Source organism: Daphnia pulex, chromosome 11 (assembly GCF_021134715.1).
Source record: "Daphnia pulex isolate KAP4 chromosome 11, ASM2113471v1".
In the NCBI taxonomy this organism is placed as follows: Eukaryota; Metazoa; Arthropoda; class Branchiopoda; order Diplostraca; family Daphniidae; genus Daphnia; species Daphnia pulex.
Genome location: NC_060027.1, coordinates 1,722,078 through 1,742,534, shown reverse-complemented (window position 1 = coordinate 1,742,534; position 20,457 = coordinate 1,722,078). Strand labels below are relative to the sequence as shown.

At 39.3% G+C, this 20,457-nt stretch overlaps 4 protein-coding genes and 2 long non-coding RNA genes across 15 annotated transcripts; 2 read left to right on the top strand and 4 right to left on the bottom strand.

The window, feature by feature from the left end:
* Positions 1-69: 69 nt before the first annotated feature.
* On the bottom strand, positions 70-2,991 carry LOC124207779. The gene is made up of 9 exons (XM_046605400.1): positions 2,789-2,991; positions 2,608-2,676; positions 2,099-2,267; positions 1,870-2,024; positions 1,601-1,805; positions 1,259-1,513; positions 998-1,183; positions 727-912; positions 70-662 (listed from the first exon to the last, which is right to left on the bottom strand). The coding sequence occupies exons 1-9, from the start codon at positions 2,924-2,926 to the stop codon at positions 121-123; spliced, it is 1,905 nt and encodes a 634-aa protein (XP_046461356.1). The 5' UTR covers positions 2,927-2,991; the 3' UTR covers positions 70-120.
* A 420-nt stretch (positions 2,992-3,411) lies between these two features.
* Positions 3,412-6,253, bottom strand: LOC124207776. The gene is made up of 9 exons (XM_046605393.1): positions 6,069-6,253; positions 5,876-5,944; positions 5,649-5,817; positions 5,425-5,579; positions 5,129-5,333; positions 4,794-5,048; positions 4,531-4,716; positions 4,250-4,438; positions 3,412-4,161 (listed from the first exon to the last, which is right to left on the bottom strand). Exons 1-9 carry the CDS (start codon positions 6,201-6,203, stop codon positions 3,992-3,994), a joined length of 1,533 nt encoding a protein of 510 aa, XP_046461349.1. The 5' UTR covers positions 6,204-6,253; the 3' UTR covers positions 3,412-3,991.
* Positions 6,254-6,993: 740 nt separating this feature from the next.
* Positions 6,994-8,032, top strand: LOC124207775. 2 transcript variants are annotated; one of them, XR_006880131.1, is made up of 5 exons: positions 6,994-7,207; positions 7,372-7,428; positions 7,480-7,614; positions 7,674-7,804; positions 7,907-8,032. It is a non-coding gene; the product is annotated as an uncharacterized LOC124207775 (long non-coding RNA). The 2 variants fall into 2 exon arrangements; XR_006880130.1 differs by having other exon boundaries at positions 6,994-7,428.
* Positions 8,033-8,188: 156 nt separating this feature from the next.
* On the bottom strand, positions 8,189-8,883 carry LOC124207774. The gene is made up of 2 exons (XM_046605392.1): positions 8,759-8,883; positions 8,189-8,690 (listed from the first exon to the last, which is right to left on the bottom strand). The coding sequence occupies exons 1-2, from the start codon at positions 8,843-8,845 to the stop codon at positions 8,298-8,300; spliced, it is 480 nt and encodes a 159-aa protein (XP_046461348.1). The 5' UTR covers positions 8,846-8,883; the 3' UTR covers positions 8,189-8,297.
* Positions 8,884-9,685: 802 nt separating this feature from the next.
* Positions 9,686-10,423, bottom strand: LOC124207771. The gene is made up of 2 exons (XM_046605391.1): positions 10,261-10,423; positions 9,686-10,195 (listed from the first exon to the last, which is right to left on the bottom strand). Exons 1-2 carry the CDS (start codon positions 10,339-10,341, stop codon positions 9,779-9,781), a joined length of 498 nt encoding a protein of 165 aa, XP_046461347.1. The 5' UTR covers positions 10,342-10,423; the 3' UTR covers positions 9,686-9,778.
* A 262-nt stretch (positions 10,424-10,685) lies between these two features.
* LOC124207772 lies at positions 10,686-20,432 on the top strand. Of its 9 annotated transcripts, none has more exons than XR_006880122.1 (15): positions 10,686-10,818; positions 11,264-11,338; positions 11,403-11,538; positions 11,728-13,000; positions 13,139-17,220; positions 17,335-17,423; positions 17,484-17,602; positions 17,738-17,933; positions 18,007-18,148; positions 18,222-18,269; positions 18,545-18,692; positions 18,798-19,465; positions 19,549-19,750; positions 19,813-19,879; positions 19,978-20,432. It is a non-coding gene; the product is annotated as an uncharacterized LOC124207772 (long non-coding RNA). The 9 variants fall into 9 exon arrangements; XR_006880128.1 differs by having other exon boundaries at positions 11,728-17,220; positions 18,798-19,090; positions 19,317-19,465; XR_006880127.1 differs by having other exon boundaries at positions 11,728-17,220; positions 18,798-19,090; positions 19,313-19,465.
* Positions 20,433-20,457: the final 25 nt, after the last annotated feature.

The window sequence follows — 20,457 nt, the reverse complement described above, 5'->3', positions numbered from 1 at the left end:
AGACTTCCAAGGGGTTTGCTTGTGTGTATTTGTTATTTGGATCGATTTGGATAATCATTCAGAATTTTATGGAAAGAATCAAATTAAAAAAAAAAAGGGTGATCGAACCTTAACGTTAGTCTATGCATGCCGATACAATCCGAAAGAATCACCAATGTCTTCTTGCAGTAATATGCCAATAAAGTGAGTGTAATGCCTAGGGTCGTCGTACAATGTCGCTACAGGCGAAGAATATTTAGGATCGATATGAAGCCAGACGGTTTCGCCCTTTTTCAAATCGAGCGTCGCTTGAATGGAAAACGTTTCCGAGTCTTTGCTGGTTTTATCTCGCCTCTCCATGTCGACCTCGCCCATTGCATGTCCAATTCCACCAACAACAGAGCTTCTCTCCAGGAAGATACTGAATTTGCACGTCAGCGCTCCCGTCCGGCACGTCGCAATACCGGACACGGAGAAAAAGTAACGACCTTTGACTGGGGCCTCGAAGCGATCTGAACTGGTCTTCCAGGCGTTGCCGATGTTGAGCACATTCTGATTGCTTACACTGTTTGAAGGGACGTCGAACGGTATGCTGCCGTAGGTGGTGAAAGGAGTGTTCCGCTGCCCATAGAAAAAGGTGGGCTTTGATTTAACATCAACAATTCCAATATTTCTCTGGAGACCTAAACACACGTGATGTTTTAACGTAATCAAAATAGATTGATTTAAACCGAGCTTATCAATTACCTATCATGATCGATGGTTTGTCAAAGTCGCAGTAAACCATCTCGACGAATTTCTCCCCGAAAATGGGATACAATCCGCTCGAGAAGGTCGTGTGTCCTATGTCCTTCAAATCAGCACAGGACTTTGGCACTCCCGAGTACCTGGGTTCCGGCTTGAGGTCCGCGTAGCCCATCCATGTCTGGAAGCCTGGAAACGAATAGAAAACAAATTAATTGATTTGAGATGGTTCTAATGAAAATTGATATTTCATCGAAAATATTGGAGTATAGACCTTTATCGTCCTGGGATTTGGTGAAATCGCAAAAAACCACTTCCACAAACTTCCTTCCCATGATGGAATACATTCCGCTGGAGAACGAAGTGTGTCCTATTCCCCTCAAATCGGCACAGGACGTTGGCATTCCGGAATGAGTTGGTTCCGGCTTGAGATCCGCGTATCCGACCCAAGTCTCAAAACCTAAAAGGATGTTATAATAATGATATAATATTAGATGAATTTCTCATTATTTCTTTTAATATTTTTCAGTTAGACCTGCTTCTGTCAATAATTTCGTGAATTCACAGTACACTGTTTCGATTTTTTGGGTTCCTTGGATGAAATAAAATCCGCTTGAGGCATGTCCCAATGCTCTCAGGTCTGCGCATGAGGTTGGTATTTTATTAACGATTTGATTGGCCATCTGTCCCGAACACTGGAATCTCCCCAGAGTGTGTCCGCCGGAGCCAGTCGAAGTATGCCCGAAATGTAGACGTTTGATTGGTAAAACGCTCTTATCCGTGATGATTCCTACAGAGTTTAATTGAATACATATTGGGCAAGTAAGATCGACAGACCAGAGCAGAAATAATTCTTTTCTACATTTAGGAAAGTTACCGTGATCGGACTCCGAGTAAGATAATCTTGAGTCGCAATGGCATTTTTTGGTTGACCCACCAATGCAGTTTCTGTTGATGCCACAATCGCAGGTGTGACCACTTGTGTGTTTTCCGGACCAAAAGTGTTGCGGGTTTCCATGTCGGTCGTCCCACCACGAAACCTGTTGGCCGTTAAACTCGAACGGTGCTTCGATGCAGTCATACTGAATTCATTTTTAAATTTTAAAAGATTGGCAGAATTTTTGAAATTAGGATAGAGATGCATACTTTAAAGTACTGGTGACATTCGTTGGACAACTCGATTAATTTTGTTATCTGTCTGTCACTTGCTGAATAGTGGATGTCCCTGCTGTAGCATCCGGGATCGAAACAGTTATCCACTTCCACGTATTCTTCGCTGTCGTGTAAAATGCTAGTGATACCTAAAGTTTAAACAATTTCATATTTTTATTTTTTGCTGAACAAATAGAGGGGGTTATTGTGCATTAATGAATACCTGAAGTCATGTCACAGTGGACTTCGATGGGGTCGTCGCCAACGTCTTGGCCGTCCGGATCGATCCAGTACATTCCTGAATTAAGACCAGGGTTTGCTGATTTAATCTCACTGCACGATCTTCTCATGTCGGTTTGAGCCCCTCGAGTTTTGGTCTTCGATGATGTTTCCTTGGAAATATTCAAGTATTATTCTGGATTTATTGTCGATTTTATTTCTACCGATGGGTTATTTAATAGCATAGCCTACTTCAGTAACGGCCACAAGGCTGTGATTCACCCTGTGTGTCAATTTTGTTCGAGCCTGTTCTTGGTTCATTAAATAACCAATGGAAGTGGGAAACTTAAAATTTAAATTTAAATACTGTATAACTCAAATTCAAAAAGGTTTTGACTTTAAACACTTCAATCAAGCGAGTGCAAGTGAAAAATTATATTACCAAGAGAACCCTACCGCCACACAGTCACCTCCTCGTTTTTTACCGTAATTTTATAACAGAGAATAACTCACTTTAAGAAGTTGTTTTTCCAATTGGGTTACTTTCGCCGTCAGTTCACCGACTTTTGCTTCCATGCGATCCTTTATTCAATAGAAAATAGAAGAAAGAAAAACAAAATAATGTATTGGTTACTCAATTGCAGTTAGCTATTCGTTTTATAGCGGACTGAATTGGTTTGCGAAATACACTTACATAGTTTCCTCTTAAGTGTTGGATTTGTTCTAGTAAGTTTTTCGCATCGGCGTCAAACGAGTAAGAAGTTTGACAGTAAGCCGACGAAATAACTAGAAAACAAAAAGGAATCCAAATTGCGTCGAATAAACGAGCCATTTCAAACTTTCATCGGGAACAAGCCCCAATCCAAAATTTCCTGTTGACTCGACTGCGTGTCGAATGACGAGGCTTCCTCTATTTATGAGAGCGATAAGGCCGCAATAAATTGGCCACAGAGCTTAAAAGAAACCGACAATTCGTGCATGTGTTATATAAATCAATATGCAGTACTAACTGATTGTTCAACTCGTACGATTCTATAATCATACTCAGGAGGTACACAAATTCGTGTGGATACAAATTAGATGTGGCATATCGGATAAGTATTTGAAAGGAGCTGGGTTAATAGGATTTATTATGGCGGATTACAATACAGCGGTGAATACTAAATACGAAACAAATCCCAGAAAGTGACGGTTTTATTTGTACTGACCCCGATGACTTTATCAGGAATTTTTTGTGTTGGTGTACAAAGCACGAATGTACAATGAAAAATTAACGCAAACAACTGAGATAAATGTCTTGTCAGCAACACGCACTTATCAGTTAAATATTTGTATTGGCATTTTGGTAAAATTCGGGTTTCCCCCTTATACTATGTGAATTTATGCACGCTTATGTAGATCAACAGTTTCGTGTAGTTAGCGTCCCTTTAGTCATTTGTCAAGCAGGTGAATTAATTTTAATAGAAAATTTAAAAACGGTCTCGAAGGCGCTATAAAAATGCTGTATCTACAGATACAATTCCAGTGAATCGATTATGTCTTCCTGTAGCAATATTGCGGTGAAATGAGTGAAATGTCTGAAGTCGTCGTACAAATTTGCTACGGGCGAGGAAGTCAGCAAGTCAACTTCCAACCAGATTTTATCGCCCTTGTTCAAATCGAGCGTCGCTTGAATAGAAAACGTTTCCGAGTCGGTGCTGGTTTTATCTCGCCTCTCCATGTCGACCTCGCCCATTGCACTCCCAACCGTGGATGGGTCGACACCTGCGGTAGTTTTTTTCCTCAGGGATGCGGTGCACTTGCATGTCAACGTAGCGGTTCGACAAGTTGCAATTCCGGACACGGAGAAAAAGTATCGACCTTTGACTGGGGCCTGAAAGTGGTCGAATAATGCGTCTCATCCACTACCGATGTTGAGCACATTAAAATTAAGTGGGCTGTATGGGGGAGCGTCGAATGGTATATTCGGAGTAAGGCCAGGTTTTGGGACGTATGGGGTAGTTCTCTGACCGTAGAAAAAGGTTGAGTTTGATTTGACGTCAATGACTCCCAAATCGATCTGGGAATCTGAATGGATGTTATAGGAACACAAATTGAATACGTGTGCATATGTACGTAAATTAGTAGAGGCGTATTAAATTCCAATTGATCTTACCGATGGTACTTTTTGGTGATGTGTCAAAGTTGCAGTAAACCATTTCGACAAACGTCTCCCCCAAAATGGGATAAAATCCACTTGAGAAGGTCGTGTGTCCTATTCCCAACAAATCATCACAGGACCTTGGCAATCCAGCGAATGTGGGTTCCGGCTTGAGATCCGCGTACCCCATCCATTCCTCAAGCACTGAAAAAGAATTAAAAAATAATAACTTTTTATTTATTTTTTATTTACAGGTATTAGTCAAAAGGATTTGATTGAAAGAGTTGTAGTTAGACCTTCTTTTTGCGGAGATATGGGGAATTCGCAGTAAACCATTTCCACCAACTTCTCCCCCATAATGGGATAAAATCCGCTGGAGAAAGAAGTGTGTCCTATTCCCCTCAAATCGGCACAGGACGTTGGCATTCCGGAATGAGTTGGTTCCGGTTTGAGATCGGCGTATCCGACCCAAGTCTCAAAACCTAAAAACGAATTCATTATAAAATAATGAAAACATATCCCCCAGCTAATTTTTAATAGAATAATTTATCAATTGAACCTTCTTCGCTCTGTAATTTTGAGAAATCACAGTAAACCGTTTCGACTATTTCGGCTCCTTGGACTAAATAGAATCCGCTAGAGGAATGCCCCAATGCTCTCAAGTCTGCACATGAGCTCGCCCTTTCGTTAACAATTTCATTCGCCGTCTCGCCCGAGCACTGAAATCTCCCCAGAGTGTGTCCGCCAGATCCGGTGGAGGTATGGCCGAAATGAAGACGTTTGATTGGTAAGATGCTCTTGTCGGTGATGATTCCTACACAGTTATCGAATAGAAAGGTACGACATTAAATTACAATTAGAAAATAAATCTTATCGTTATAGGCAATCAATTACCTTCATCGGATTGCGGGGATGATAATTTTGAGTCACAGTTGCATTTTTCGGCGGATGAATCCAAACAGTTACTGTTGATGCCGCAGTCACATGTGTGACCACTTGTGTGTTTTCCGGACCAAAAGTGTTGCTGGTCTCCATGTCGGTCGTCCCACCATGAAACCTGTTGGCCATCGAACTCGAACGGTGCTTCGATGCAATCGTACTATATTCACACATTCATTTAAAATAAAGGAATCAAATTCCTCTGCTTATGTGTATAGGTGGTCTTTTGAAATTAGGATAGAGTTACCTACTTCAAAGTACTGGTGACATTCGTTTGACAGCTCAATTAACTTTGTAATCTGCCTATCGCTGGCTGAATAGTGAATGTCTCTGCTGTAGCATCCGGGATCGTAACAGTTATCCACTTCCACGTATTCTTCGCTGTCGTGTAAAATACTTGTAATACCTAGGAGTATAAACAATCTCTTATACTATTTTGGGGCAATTTGAGGGGTTATTGTGCATTAATTGTCACCTAAATTCATGTCACAATGGACTTCAATGGGGTCGTCGCCAACTTCTTGGCCGTCCGGATCGATCCAGTACATTCCTGAATCCATTTCAGGGTATGCTGATTTGATCTCACTGCACGATCTTCTCATGTCGTTTTCACTCCCGAGAACTTTAGTCTTGATTGATGTTTCCTTGGAAATAAATTATGAAATCACTTTGAACAAGATTTGATAAGAGTGAGGAAGTTACCTTATGAAGTTGGGTCTCCAATTGGGTGACTTTCTCCGTCAGTTCACTGACTTTTACTTCCATGCGTTCCTATTACGAATAACAAATTGAAAAGAAGCACACTTATTGATTATTACTTGCTTTTATGCAGAATTGTATGGGAAGAAAAAGTAAAAGTGACTTGGCTAGAGTTTGACTGAGAAGGTACACTTACATAATTTCCTCGTAATTGTTGTATTTGTTCTTGGAGATTTGTTGCGTCAGCGTCAAACGAGTTAGAAGATCTGAAACAGCTCAAAATCAGGAAAGAGAATAAGCAAATGAAAGTTGCGTCTAATAAATGCGCCATTTCAAACACGCCCGGCTTACAATTTCCCGAACTTGACTCGATTATTGAGTGTTTATACCGAGGCATCGACTATTTATGTAAAACGATAAGGCAACAAATATATTAGATTCGCCAGATGATCTCATATCCAAACCAATAAAGTAAACAATCAACATAATCTTGTAGTGAACCATAGGCTACGACCAAGCCGATAAGTATTTGAAAAGGTGTTGCCGTGTTGGGTAAATGAGATTGTTAGTGCTGATGGTCATCGGAGCGGATTGGTAAATGTAGTAAATTATAGTCGAAAAATAAAAAACACATGCAGCAAGTGACGCTTGGATTTGCCCTGATGCTGATATCATGTTGGTGTTGGCAAATAAACAAATAACGCACAACTACGTACTACATGATGAAATAACACAGACAGCTGAGATACGAATATCTCCACATGTACTAAGCAGATATATTTGTTACCTTTTTTATTGGCACCTCGGGAGATCCCCTTCAAATTATCTACGTGACATTTGTTCTTTGTTTATCATCAGTTTTGTGTGGGTAGCAGCGGAAAATTGGTCTCTTCACACTTGTTGTTGTTGTTTTCCCCTGCTATAAATTTTGATACATGGTGCATTTATGTAATTATGATATGGTCTACACTTTTTCCATGGTACACCATGCTTTTTCTAGATTTCCGATTCGACCGGTGCAGGCGTTGTTGCAGAAACCAAAGTTGCAGAAACCATTTCCCTACCCCCCCTTGAAATCCATGATGGCCGCCTTTTGGTCGCTGACCAATAGGAAGCAATCAAAGAAAATGAGGATGGACGTTAAAATGCAAAAACGAAACGAGAAAATTTTGGCATTTTGTCACTTGCCATGGTCGCTAAAGAAACAAGTTAAACTATTGGTAATAATACTACTGCTTCAAGAGTATTGCTAATAATTTGTGATAGTGCCTTTTCCATTTTAAAGGACAGCTGTATTTGAAACGTGTGAAACGATGTGAAACAAAGACGTGTGAGGTGTTGTATTAGTTTTTGAGGTTCTTTAGTTAACGGTGCACGTGCAGGGTCCTTTATGTTTACACATGGTGAAGCAGTTAAAGAAACAATTTCCATTATTTTTACTGCATGTGCAACCTAACTAAATGTTTAAACCAACTGACAAGACTTAATTGATGCCTCAGGTCAGTCACAAAAACAATGAAAATCATACTTGACTAAACTTCTCCATGATCCATGAGGTATTGAATATTTTAATTTTTTTTTCGTTTTTGATAATAAAAATGACTTAGGTTGGTTTGATTACTATCGAAAACAGTCCAATGGCCTTTATGTTTACCTTCCATGGAAAACAGCTGCTTTTAGGTGAAGTGATGGAGACGACATCACTGAATGCAAATTGTTTGCTCATTTCCAATGATGTCAAGGTAATTACTTAGTACACAATAAAGATTTTAAACAAATTTATGTATTGTTCGATTATCAGGGAAGTGAGAAAGCAAGTGTTGGTGTGTGGGGACAGAAATGGTAGGAACACTTTTTGAAGCATCAACGGTTCGCTCCAACAAAGTTTCATTCGTGAAGAGAATTGACACAAGAAATGGGATCTCACTGCAGGTAAGCATCTTCACATGGACCCCCGACTGTTTCTTTAACTTAATTTAATTTATTCTCTTGCTATACAATTTGATTAAATCATTTCCTTCGAACCATGTGCAGAATGGCAGCAGAGCAGCGTATGAAAAGTGACTTCGGGAAATATTCATCCGCTTAATTGAACTTCCAAGAGATGATCAAGGTTAGGTAGTCTTTTCTTCTCTTCACCAAATTCAGTTTGTCGTCGCCAAATTTTGGGGTTTGTTTGCTCACGAGATTAATACTTAGTACTGTAAAATTCTTCTCAAAATATTTGCTTTGTATGGCCTAAATCTTTCGTACGACGGGTAATTTTCTGAACAGCTATAGAAAACGCAGAGAAGTAGGAATAACTGAGAATCTTGATTGGATAGATACAATGATTTATTTGAAGAAATATTGTTTAGCAGTTTGTACAAATCAGGCATATTTTAATAAGTTCTGTGAGTGTATGGATGCATAGAAATTTGCAGGTTTATTGGGATGAAATGGAGACTGCCGAAGCAGAGGCGGAGATCCCACCTGATGCGTATCCGGTGGGGGCGAATCCAGACATTTGTTTCTGAATCGGTTTTCCAACGAATCCACCACTGGTGGGGATATTCATGTTGAACATTGAAGCAAGAGCTCGGTGTGCGTCAGCTCCTGGGAAATTAAGCTCATCTACTGGGATAGTGTTGTCGTAGGATGGACCGTTGTTGCTTCCGGCCGGATAAGATCCAGTGGCAATTGGGTTGGAAAAACCAGCGGTCTGCTCCGGTCGGTTAGGATAGGCGTTGACATTTTTCTGGCCGGTGGTGGTGTTGGGTGTGATGGGTGATTCAGCCGGCCGGGCATTGACAACGTAAACTGACACCAAAAGGATAACCTGATAAGTTAAGGAAATGTATCGTTAGCAATTGCAAGTAGAATGGGAGAGAAAATTCCGAAACTTACCACAGTGTTTAGACGGCACATGTTGTTGTGTAGAATTATTTGCTTTGATTGTTGCTGAGAAGAGCGAACAAGAGACTGATGCTCCATTCAAAATCTTCCTGGCCTTTTATACCAGAACTTGAATATGCAATTTGTCCGCTCCAAGCGTTCACGTGTTTTTGTTGTAGCTCTAACCGGTTTCATCTGGTCATCTTGAATGCGCGCAATTCTCTTGTTCTGGGAATGACGCGAATGTTTGGGCCTTTCCTGAATGACGACGATAAAAATCTTAAAATATCAAAATCGCAATAACTTTGGGTGTGGATATTCCGTTTGTTGGATGGCGCAATAATAAAAACGTTTTAATTCGGGGAGCAAATATTTCTGTAAGAAAAATCGGGAATGACCTTGGGTGCATCGATACCTCGTGAAATTGAATTGTAAATCATGAGGAAGTTCACATGTATATCAGCCGACACTTATTTCCTTTTCATTGTGCCGATTCGTCTGTTTTACCCTTCTTTAAATAATTTCAGAATAATTATTTCGGGCAAAGTATTGTTTGTATCCAGTTTAACAGTTGGACACTTTCCTTGGTCCTTTATTGCGTCTCTTTAACGGATAAGAAAATTACCTGTCGTACGAAACGTTTAGGCCATAAAAAGAAAATGCGAGGAACTCAAATCATAGTTCATAGACCTTATTTACAAAAATGTTGATGGTTTCAAATTGCAAACCTTTTGTCAGGCCTTGCATTTCAATTTATAGAGTCCAAGTTTTATGGCCAGCCCAAGCGAAAAAATTGTTTCGATTATCTCACATAACCGACTATTAACCGGTTAATTTGATACAGAACAAGAAAAAAAAAATTAAGGAAATTTTGTAGAATTATTGACTCATCGATAGAATATATCCGTCATAGTACAGTAAAAAAAAACGAAATCGATATAGAATGAAATAATTTATTGACGTTCAATTTTACTTTTATACAGTTCGTACACGCAGTGTTACATTGGCAAGCTTATTGTTAATCGGAGAAAATTAAGAAGAAACAGACACAGCGGATGCCGAGGCGGAGACGCCACCAGTTGCTTGATATCCAGTAGGAGCGAATCCAGTCGCTTGATTCTGAATTGGGTGTCCAACAAATCCGCCCTGGAGTGGGATATTCATGTTGAAGATTGAGGCGACACCGCGGTGTGGATCGGCTGCAGAGAAGTTTACCTGATCTGGGAAGGCATTGTCGTAACCGTATGATGGGCGGCTGTTGCTTCCGGCCGGATAAGATCCAGTGTTGGAATAACCGGTCCCGATTTGCTGACTGTTGGGATAGGCATTCATATTTTGCTGGCCCTGATTCCATCCCTGACGAACATCGACAGTCTCGGTGGTGGCGGCTGGGGTGGACGATTCAGCCGGTCGGGCACTGACAGCGTAAACTGACACCAAAAGGATAACCTGGAAAGGTAAGTAAATTTATCGTTAGCAAATTGATTACAAAATGAAAAGTAGTGTGAAATTACCAAAGTATTAAGTCGGTACATGTTGTTGACTTTTATTTGCTTGTTTCTTGTCGATGAGCTGAAAAGAGACTGATACTCCATTCAAACTCTTCTTGGCCTTTTATACCAAAATCGGAATATGCAAGGTGCGTCCCCTCAGGGTGTTCACGCGTGTTTTTTCTTTTTACTGAGCCAAACCGGTTTCTTCCTGTTGCCTTGCGTGTGCGTAATATTCTTTCGATCTGGGATTGCCGTCATCGTTTGGGATTTTCCAGAATGACGACGACTAGGCTTCACCGAAATCGCAACACTCACGTTGAGGGATCATCTGTCTTTGGGGGGGGGGGGATATGTCTATGAATTTCAATTTTTACCTTTCTGTTTGTCTAATCATTGAACAAGCCGTGAATATCTGATTTTTTCTTTTTTATTCAACAGAAGTATTTGAATGGAAAGTACAGACCACTACATTGAGGCCATTTACCGAATACCACGCGACATATTAATTCTTAAAAATGGATCCGAACTGACACTTCCAGCCGAAATCACGATTTGATTAGTGATGATCCTATCAAACAGGTAACTCTTATTTCACCCATCTCTTAACAGCACCCAGTACTATAGTTCAGCAGCATTCACGGGTAAGGTATAAAGAACTCGACAAGGGAAGGATTAGCGGCTAACAAACTGGGCAACTGCTAACGGCTGACAGTGACACCATGGGGTCGTTAGCGACGGCTGCCATAGGACTACTGTCCCACTGTGGGTTAGGCCGAGTAACCGCGTACGTGATTCTTATTTTGGGAATGTCCTTCGAATCTAGGGGAGCCACCAACCACCATTGTAGTTGCCTATAATCATGAAAAAAAAAATTAATGATTAAACAACTTCAATTTGGGATGAGCAATTATTTCGTTTACTACCGTATCCGCCTTGAATATTGAATCTGCCGTAATGAATTAGAAAGCAGAATTTTTTTCTAAATTGTCAACTGGGCTAAAGTATTTTAACTTTTCGATTACAGTGATACGATTATAGTGAACTATTCAAAAGCAAGCCAGGAACAATTCAACATCATGCTAGTGAAAATCTGGACAAAGTAATGAATATTTATTCTAAATTCTTTCCTTTATTATATTTGTATTTTTGTATTTTTTGTTCAGATAAGACATTTCATACTAAACACCTACCTGGGGTACATGATGTTCATCTAAACTTTTTTGTGAATAAGGAATCTACAAGACAAAGATATGTTCTCATCACATTTATGTGAGCATTCTCTAGTAACAACGTTAAGAGGTGATTATCAACTTGGTACAAATTTATTGTCATGTTGTTTTATTGATTATTATCTGTATCTTTTAATTTTTTTTTAATTTGTACACTTTGTCAATGTAAACCAGAAAGGAGTTTCAGGTGGGGTGGGTGGGGGGATTAATGGTTGGTTGTAAGCTGGAAATTTGCTGACATCTTTTTCTTCAAACACAGTCCCTGTGATTGACACCGACCTTTCCGGATGTACTGAAGATGAATCGAGAACGGGTCCCTAAGACGCAGGAGACTCGACTTCGAGAAGGATTCACTCTCTTGTGTCCCTTTCCTTTCGCGATCCTTAGCGGTTTTTGGAACGATACTGAAATGATAGCTCAATTACCACTGTGCTATCTGATAAAATGACTGAATTTCTAGGTATCTTAGTTCAGTAGCTTGTCAAACTTACTTTAGTATTTAGTCGGTACGTGTTATTGATTTTTATATGCTTGTTTCTTGCTGATGAGCTAAAAGAGTCTGATACTCCATTCAAAAGGTATTCGGTTTATTGTGCTACTTGGATAGAATATTTCTCTTATAGTAAAGTTATCAATAACGCATGGATAGAGAATGAAATAATTTATTGACGTTCAATTTTACTTTTATACAGTTCGTACACGCAGGATTACATTGGCAAGCTCATTATTAATTGGAGAAAATTAGGATGAAACAGACACAGCGGATGCAGAGGCGGAGACGCCACCAGTTGCCTTATATCCAGTAGGAGCGAATCCAGTCACTTGATTCTGAACTGGATTTCCAACAAATCCGCCCTGGAGTGGGATATTCATGTTGAAGATTGAGCCGACACCGCGGTGTGGATCGGCTGCAGAGAAGTTTACCTGATCTGGGAAGGCATTGTCGTAACCGTATGATGGGCGGCTGTTGCTTCCGGCCGGATAAGATCCAGTGTTGGAATAACCGGTCCCGATTTGCTGACTGTTGGGATAGGCATTCATATTTTGCTGGCCCTGATTCCATCCCTGACGAACATCGACAGACTCGGTGGTGGTGGTGGCGGCTGGGGTGGACGATTCAGTCGGTCGGGCACTGACAGCGTAAACTGACACCAAAAGGATAACCTGGAAAGGTAAGTAAATTTATCGTTAGCAAATTGATTACAAAATTAAAAGTAGTGTGAAATTACCAAAGTATTAAGTTGGTACATCTTGTAGACTTTTATTTGCTTGTTTCTTGTCGATGAGCTGAAAAGAGACTGATACTCCATTCAAACTCTTCTTGGCCTTTTATACCAAAATCGGAATATGCAAAATGCTTCCCCTCAGGGCGTTCACGCGTGTTTTTTTTCTTTTTACTGAGCCAAACCGGTTTCTTCTTGTTGCCTTGCGTGTGCGTAATATTCTTTCGATTTGGGATTGCCGTCATCGCTTGGGATTTTCCAAAATGACGACGGCTAGGCTTCATAGAAATCTCAACGTTTTTATTTACGGTAAGGCCTCACTTGCTTTTGGGGGTAACATCGAACAGTTGAATTTCAAATTTTACCTTTCTATTTGTGTAACAATTTTAACGTACTGTGAATATCTGATCTTTTCTTATTTATTCAACAAAAATATTTGAATTACAGAACATCATCCTGAACTACTGTCCTCACCCTCTTTTACCATACGATCCAACGAGGATGGCCACCAAGCTGGGGGTAAGCACAATTTACGTTATTCTAAACACCAAAAACATTGATGAATAGAAAATCCAACTTGGTATACGAAATCTTTTTAACTATAAAGCCCGCCGTAACTATATGATTGTAGCCAACGCCTTTATCTCAAAAAATTTGAATACCAAGAAAATTGCGTAAGAAGTGAGATAAATGAAAATGGGTAGCTCCCAAAAGCCCTCCATCTTCCCCGGTTAACAGTTCGACGAATCCAATTCAAGGCCGTTTGATTCATCCGACGACAACCCTCCTTCTTGTTCTTGTTTAAATATTCTTTCTCCTGGAACAACAGGCACTTGTTGTTTTTTTAGCTCCATCACCGTGTCCCGGGCATCATTTGGCAATTGCTCGGCATTGACAACAAACTGTCCCTCAATTTTGCTCTGCTTTCCCGACTGTAGTTTAGTCTTGTATGCTCTCTTCCTTTAATTGTATTTCTCCAACGACCGGCCCACCCTTGACAGTCTCTTTCTTCTCGTTTGGATTGACTCCAGTCACGTCGCTTTAGTTTCCCAACTGGCCGCGTTTAACTGTTGCACTGTTACTCTGCACCGTGCAGGGTAGAAGGCTAAAAGACGAGTGAGTTTGACAAAAAAATGACCGCGGGAAATAGTACATGTTATCAGTTTCTACATCGGCCCGCCCATTTCCTCCACTCAAATGCAAGGAAATCTCTAGAATCCCTCCCAAAGGAAAAACTAGCGAGTTTTAGGTGGGTATTCCCGAAGCTAATAAGTTTCTCTTTCTTTTTGAATTGTGGACTGCTGCAGACGCCCCTCCCTTCCTTGCGTCACGAGGGAGGTCCGAAAGCGAGTTCTAAGTTTTGTCGCTGGCCTTCAGCTGATGCGCAAAATGCATGAATCGCATGTATACGGTTGAAAATTAATTCAAAATGCCGGAAACTCGTTCGCCTTGTAATTCTGATTTTTTTTCCTTTGTCCCTTTCAATTGTATTTATTATAATTCACTAAAAGTTAAATAACTTACTACAAGGCCATTCGTCTGTGGCGTCTTAACTAGATTTAGGAGATTCATCATTCAAGTGTGTTTTGTCTTCTTGTTATCAGAACAAGCGCGAAGTTTGCGTTCGCTTTTGCGTTCAAGACGATTCTGCGTTACAATCACAATTTGCGAAATAATTAGATGCTGGCGAAAATTGTTATAAGGACATCACTTTGCTTTAAGCCGAACAAAACGTACGAAGAAGGTACGGTGGTAAGCTTCCCGTGGGATTTCTTTTAAGGCGTTGTAATATTTGAAACAATTTTGTAATTCAACTTCGATCAAGAGCTATTGAGAATTACAGTTGACTCGCGACGGTTAACAAATTTCGTATCTCTATTTGGGCGTTGACTTTAAATTTTCAGACAAATTGATTCAAATAATTACAAACTGAATGTAACTCCCCATCCCCATTATGTGCCTGTAGATGAAAACACTTTGATTTTGTTGTTAGCCACTACTGGACACAATAAGCCGAGTCCAAAATACTTCTAGTGAGCGCTAACAATAAAACTAGATATAGGCCTAAAGCTGAATTTTAACTTATCGGTATGGTGGGAGTACGATATAACATTCTAAGCAGGAAAAAGAACATCAAATTACCAGAAAATGAATGTATTCAGCGTGTTAAATGAATTCAAGCGATTTTTCAAGTTGAAATCAGTTTTTGATTACGGATATTTGTAGCCGACGGGAATGACAGATACCAGCCGTGCAAGGATTTACTGGAGATTTTTTAAAACATTGGTTTAAAAAACAAAACAAACAATTTGATGAAGTTGATAGTTGAAAAAGTGGAAGTTTCTAATGAGCACTAACATTATGGTTAGATATAGGCATAAAGCTGGATTTTTAACCTAATCAGTATGGTGCGAGTAAGACATAATATTCTAGGCAGGGACATTAAATTGCCAGAAAATGAATGTATTCAGCGTGTTAATTGAATCAAGCGATTTTTCAAGTTCAGAAATCAGTTTTTTTAACGAAAATTTGTGACCCACGGGAATGACAGATTCAAGGATTTACCGGAGATTTCTTTAAACCTTTAAACATTGAATAAAAAAGTCATAGAATTGATTTTTACCCTCTCGAAATGAGCCGATTCTTTCCCTTGTTTATAGGGTCTTTTTCTTTGATAATTTTTACGTCTCTAATTTTTGTTCGGGCCCATCGAAAGATTTTAAGTGAAAAAAAAAATCGTGTTTGCCATTCCCCCCCCCCCTCTTTTGTCGGTAACACTTGTCGGTTGCGTCCTGAAACGATTTTCGATTAGAAATTGACCCAAAATGTGATTAATTATATCAGTGAATGAGAGACGATTTTTAGCTACCGTTAACAATCCATTGGCGGCCGATTTAGGAGAAGATTAACCTTACAATGTAACGGATACAGGCGCGACAGAGGCGAAAATAGTAGTGCTTGTTTGGCATCCGACGGGATAGTGACGAGGAAGAGTGGCGTGGCAACACTCGACGGCGAGGGAATTCTTTACTGGGAATATCCGGCCAAGTTTGGTGATGGATGTCGACATCGGAAACGTTTACCTCATAGGGGACGGCGTTGTCGTAACTCCGCCATCCGTTCGACGGACGGCTGTTGTCAATTCTTCCTTCCGGATGGAATTCAGAAGCAACAGGAACGAAATAACCGGTTCCAGTCTGCTGTTCGATCCCATAAGCGTTTGGCTTTTCTTGATTCCATCTGGGACGGATACCGGCAGAGTCGGTGGAAGCCGGAATGAATGATTCCGTTCGGGCAGCATCAGTAAGGCAAGCATATAGTAAAAGAGCAACCTGACGAAAAAACTAAATATTAAATAAATTCACGGACTTGACGGCAGTAGTGCGCCACAGGTGAGACCTTACCTTTAGAGTGTTGATTTGGGACATGTTGGCATTGCTTGGCTTCTGCTTTCCTCTTTTCTGCGGCTGCCAAGATGACTGAAGCTGAATCGAAAGTTTCCTCGGCAGTTATATAACCGCACCCCAGCAGCGCAGTTAACGAGCCGCTTGTGATAGTTTGTTATATTAATAGTCAAGCTGGTTCATTCTGGTAGTTTAGCCGACTTGTTTCCTGGTTGGGAATGCCCACGATACTTATCCTCCAAACACCAAAATCAGCAAAGGCCAACGATAAATTGAACGCTACACTGGATTGGACTGGGAAATTTATTTTGAGTCATCTAAGAAGTCTTTTCAAGGTCGTATGCTAGTTAGACCAGTAGTAATAATGGGTGCCCCCTTTCGACAAATACTTCTACAGTAAAAAGAAAGCACTTCCTTATTACAGCAGTCGTACCAAACATACGCGAATATGGAATGCTTTAACCAGTTTAGTCAAATAATAATTCTAGAAAAGTGTATGATAAATTTCATCGTTTTTTTTTTACTGTGAGGTTGTTGTTTTCACGATTTACAGCGATTATTATTTCTTTAATTCAATTTATTCAAATTAATAAATGCACAGTCGGCAATGGCTATCAGCAAAAAAAATCTGGGAGAAACAAGTTAATGAATTCAGAAAACTGAGAAAGTTGACATGAGTACATGACCTAAGTAAGGCAAAAATGGATATCAAAGAAATGGGATATTTTTACCAAAGAAGGCCGCGCTAATATTATATTTAAAACGTACTTCCGTAAGTCCGTAACATTTCCTTTGAATAAAATTGCCTTAAAAAAAATTTTTTTAAATAACGCGCGACAAATATTTTGAAGTTGCATTTGGAAAATTGGCAACACAAGTAACGATTCAAAACAAAATGGCCACGGTTAATCCAATCACGAATCATTTCTGCCGGGATTTATATGTTATACTTGTAATTAAAAAGCATGGTGAAGTCGGTGAAGTAAGAATTGTAGAAAAGTGAAATAATGGGATCTTGAGATGGTTTTACGACTTAAAGCTGTACGGCAAGCAGGATATAAGCAATAAATAGAAGTAAAAAGTTCGAATGGACTTCACGTCTCTTCATCGACCACCTTTTATCAGGTAACGACATTTGGTTTCTGTTTTTGGCAAGATTCTTCACTAATGCATCTTTTCTCTAATGCAATCTAATCTTCTCCTAATGCATGTTTTTCAAAATTGCCTGTTGGATGACAGCATTTTAACTTGTTGATGAAACCAGTCGACTGTTCACAAGCCAGTCAAGAGTAAATCAGTCATGCACAAGAAAATCTGGGAAGTGTAATGTAATTCTATTATATATTCATTTTCTTTGTTTGATTTAAAATTGACTTTTTTTTGTTAAGATAAAAAACTTTATACCCAGCACCAGCACCTATCTGTGGCACATTATGTCATTAAACTTTTGTTCTGAGGATAAGGAAGCTACCGAAGCTACAAGGGGCCATACTAAATTCATCACATTGTGAGTATTCTTTAGTAACAACATTAACAGGTGCTTGCCAACTTGGTACACATTTATTGTTATCCGTTGTCTTGTACTCTTGTTAATTATTATCCATATCTTATAATTGTTTTATTTGAACACTTTGTTAATGAGAACCAGGAAATCCTGAACATGCGTCAGGGAAGAAAATTAAAGTTTCTAAGTTGGAAATTTTCTGAAACCTTTTTCTGCATTTGCAGCACCTGTGATTGGCACCAACCTTTCCGGGTGTCAGTAAACACAAAACACACATTAAAATCGTTCTAATCTAATGGCAGATACTAGCGATGAATACCAAGTCCCGACATAGGTAGGTTTTTTTAACTTTGAACTCTGTTACTTGAACTCTGTTTATTTCGTTTTCTATTGCATGCTATTTGAAGGCAACGAAACGGATTCGTCCACAGTATCTATATCAATGTGGCTTCAGCTGCCAAATCCATCTTCAGTACATATCGCCAGACCTAATCTTTAGTAAACTCCCAACTAAACTCATATATTTATTATTCTTCAGCTGACAACACGGTAAGGCATAGCATTCTTTTGTTACAAAACTTACTGCACATGTGATTTATTTTATTTTTTTGTTACTTTACAGTTGACATGAGTTGATTTTGATAGGTGCCGCTGAGGTCTGAGGGAGTAGGTGACGCATTTATCTAATTTAATCGTAATTCCAAGGTATGTGGAGGGGAGTAACGGATAAGTTTTTCTTCTACTTAAGTCCTCGCTGGCTCGTTATTTTTTTTTTCAACATCAATATTCAAAATTGTTATTGTTTTTTAAGTGGTCAGAGTGGCTTAGAGTTTTCATAAGAAAAGAGTAACACTAATCATCTTTTTAAAGGTTGGTTTACTAGTCTAGTCGTAAATTTTTTAAAATCTGTTCTTATGTCTGTGCCTTCTCTGTTGATAATTCCAGACATTTCAGCAGCCGGACAGCAGCGCTTGGGCATGGAGATAGATGTAAGGAAAAATACCCATTCGGTAAGGGTGAGGCCAATCTGCAAGTTATTCTAAAAATTGTTATATGGATGCATCGGAAAAGAAAAACAAACTGCCGCCTCACGGTACTTGAATGAATTGTTTTGTTTGTTTTTTTTTAGAAATATTAGTTTTTTTTTTTTCGTTTTTTTTTTTTTCATTTTTTCATTTTCGTCTTTCATCCAACTCAGAATTTTACCTGCAAGGCTGCAACTACGCGTGAATTCATTCAAATGCAACACACCCCACACTCAACCCACCTACCTTTTCAGCTCAGCCGGCTCAGCTAATCAACGCCACGTTCCTTTATTTGGTGACAGCCCAGTCGAATGTTAGCTGCATTACGATTAAAAAGAAAACACAAATCTGAAATCCCCAACAACTTATCGTTTATCCTGCCTCTTGGTTGTGATGGCATCACGAGAAGTTAATTATTGTGACAGCAGTCCCGGAGCAAGCCCAGAATAGATTCTCGTTTCTGCCGGTTTGTAGAATGTATTTTTGATTTTATGTTTTTGCTTTGCTGAAAGGAGAAATGGAATGAGGAACTGCCACTTCACCTCATAGGTATTCCAGTTGCTGCTGCTCTATAATGGGCAACCCAATTGATATTTTTTTACTTTACTCTTGTGCCTTGTCAATCCAAATCAGTTCAAACGTCTGACACTATTTACGAAATCTAACATCTGAACTTTTTATTCCCAAGACAGAGAAAGGCAAAGCAAGCAGCCATAAAAATGTCTCACCACGATCACCCTTAAACAAGTTTCAACAAACTCGGTATTTACCAGGAGGTGGTTTGAAGGATGTTGACAAACAGAATTACATTTCAGTTACATAAATGAAGTGTAGATCAAAGGTAATTGGTTGTTAATTGATCTATGAAGAAAATTCTTGTGAAACCACTTCCCAACCCAATTTTCCAATTCCAACTTTATCCAGGTTTCATTCCTCAAGTCAACCATCTGTTACACTGTCGATGACATCACTAACATGATTTCTGCCACCCACCGCAACGGCCAGGGCTCCTGTTTATTGTGTATCTGAAGCAGTGATAAAGTTATTGAAATTCTATGGGTGCCAATCCCTGCAGTTCTCGCCTCTCAAAAGGAAGCACTCAACAAACCTCCAATGACAGGAGCAGGTAAAAGTGTGTTGTTATTTTGTTCTTGCCTTAAACATAATGAAAATAATTTGTTTCTGTAGTTAATTTCAGCAAGCATCAACAACAACAAAGAAGTTCCAGTTATTCTTCAATAATTGCTATTTAGAAGTAAGTTGCTTTTACATTGAATTTAGATAATTTGTCATCTTAATTGCAATGTTAACGATTTGTTGCTTATTATTAATTCCATTTCTTTTTTGTTATAGGTTTATCTTCCCGTAGTTGCTATCTGATGTGGCATGTTGTTGCAGCCTAAGCTGGTGAAAGATTTTTTTGCATCGAAGTTATCCAGTGGCTGTTCCTTGTTACGGAAGTTGCAACCAATATTTTGTAAATTCTGCAGTTTACCGTTTGTATGATAAGAAGGAACAGAAATATGGGAGTGTTTATGTCGAGCAAATAATAAACATTGCTTCGCGATTGGGAAAGAAACGAGGGGGAAGTTGGGAGGTGGGTGGGAGATGTGATAAATAAAATAAAAGTTTTGTGTTTATCAAAGAAACTGACGCGGTAAGTAGAATGTCAGTTTCTAACCATTAACCTTCCAAAAATGAAAAACTCCTCATCCCAAAGAAATTCCTTACACCACATTCATAATTAGTTGAAAGTGAAACCATACATATCTATGAATTTTTATTACATCATAACTGTTATTACTAAATATTTGTATTAAAAACATACTGTTA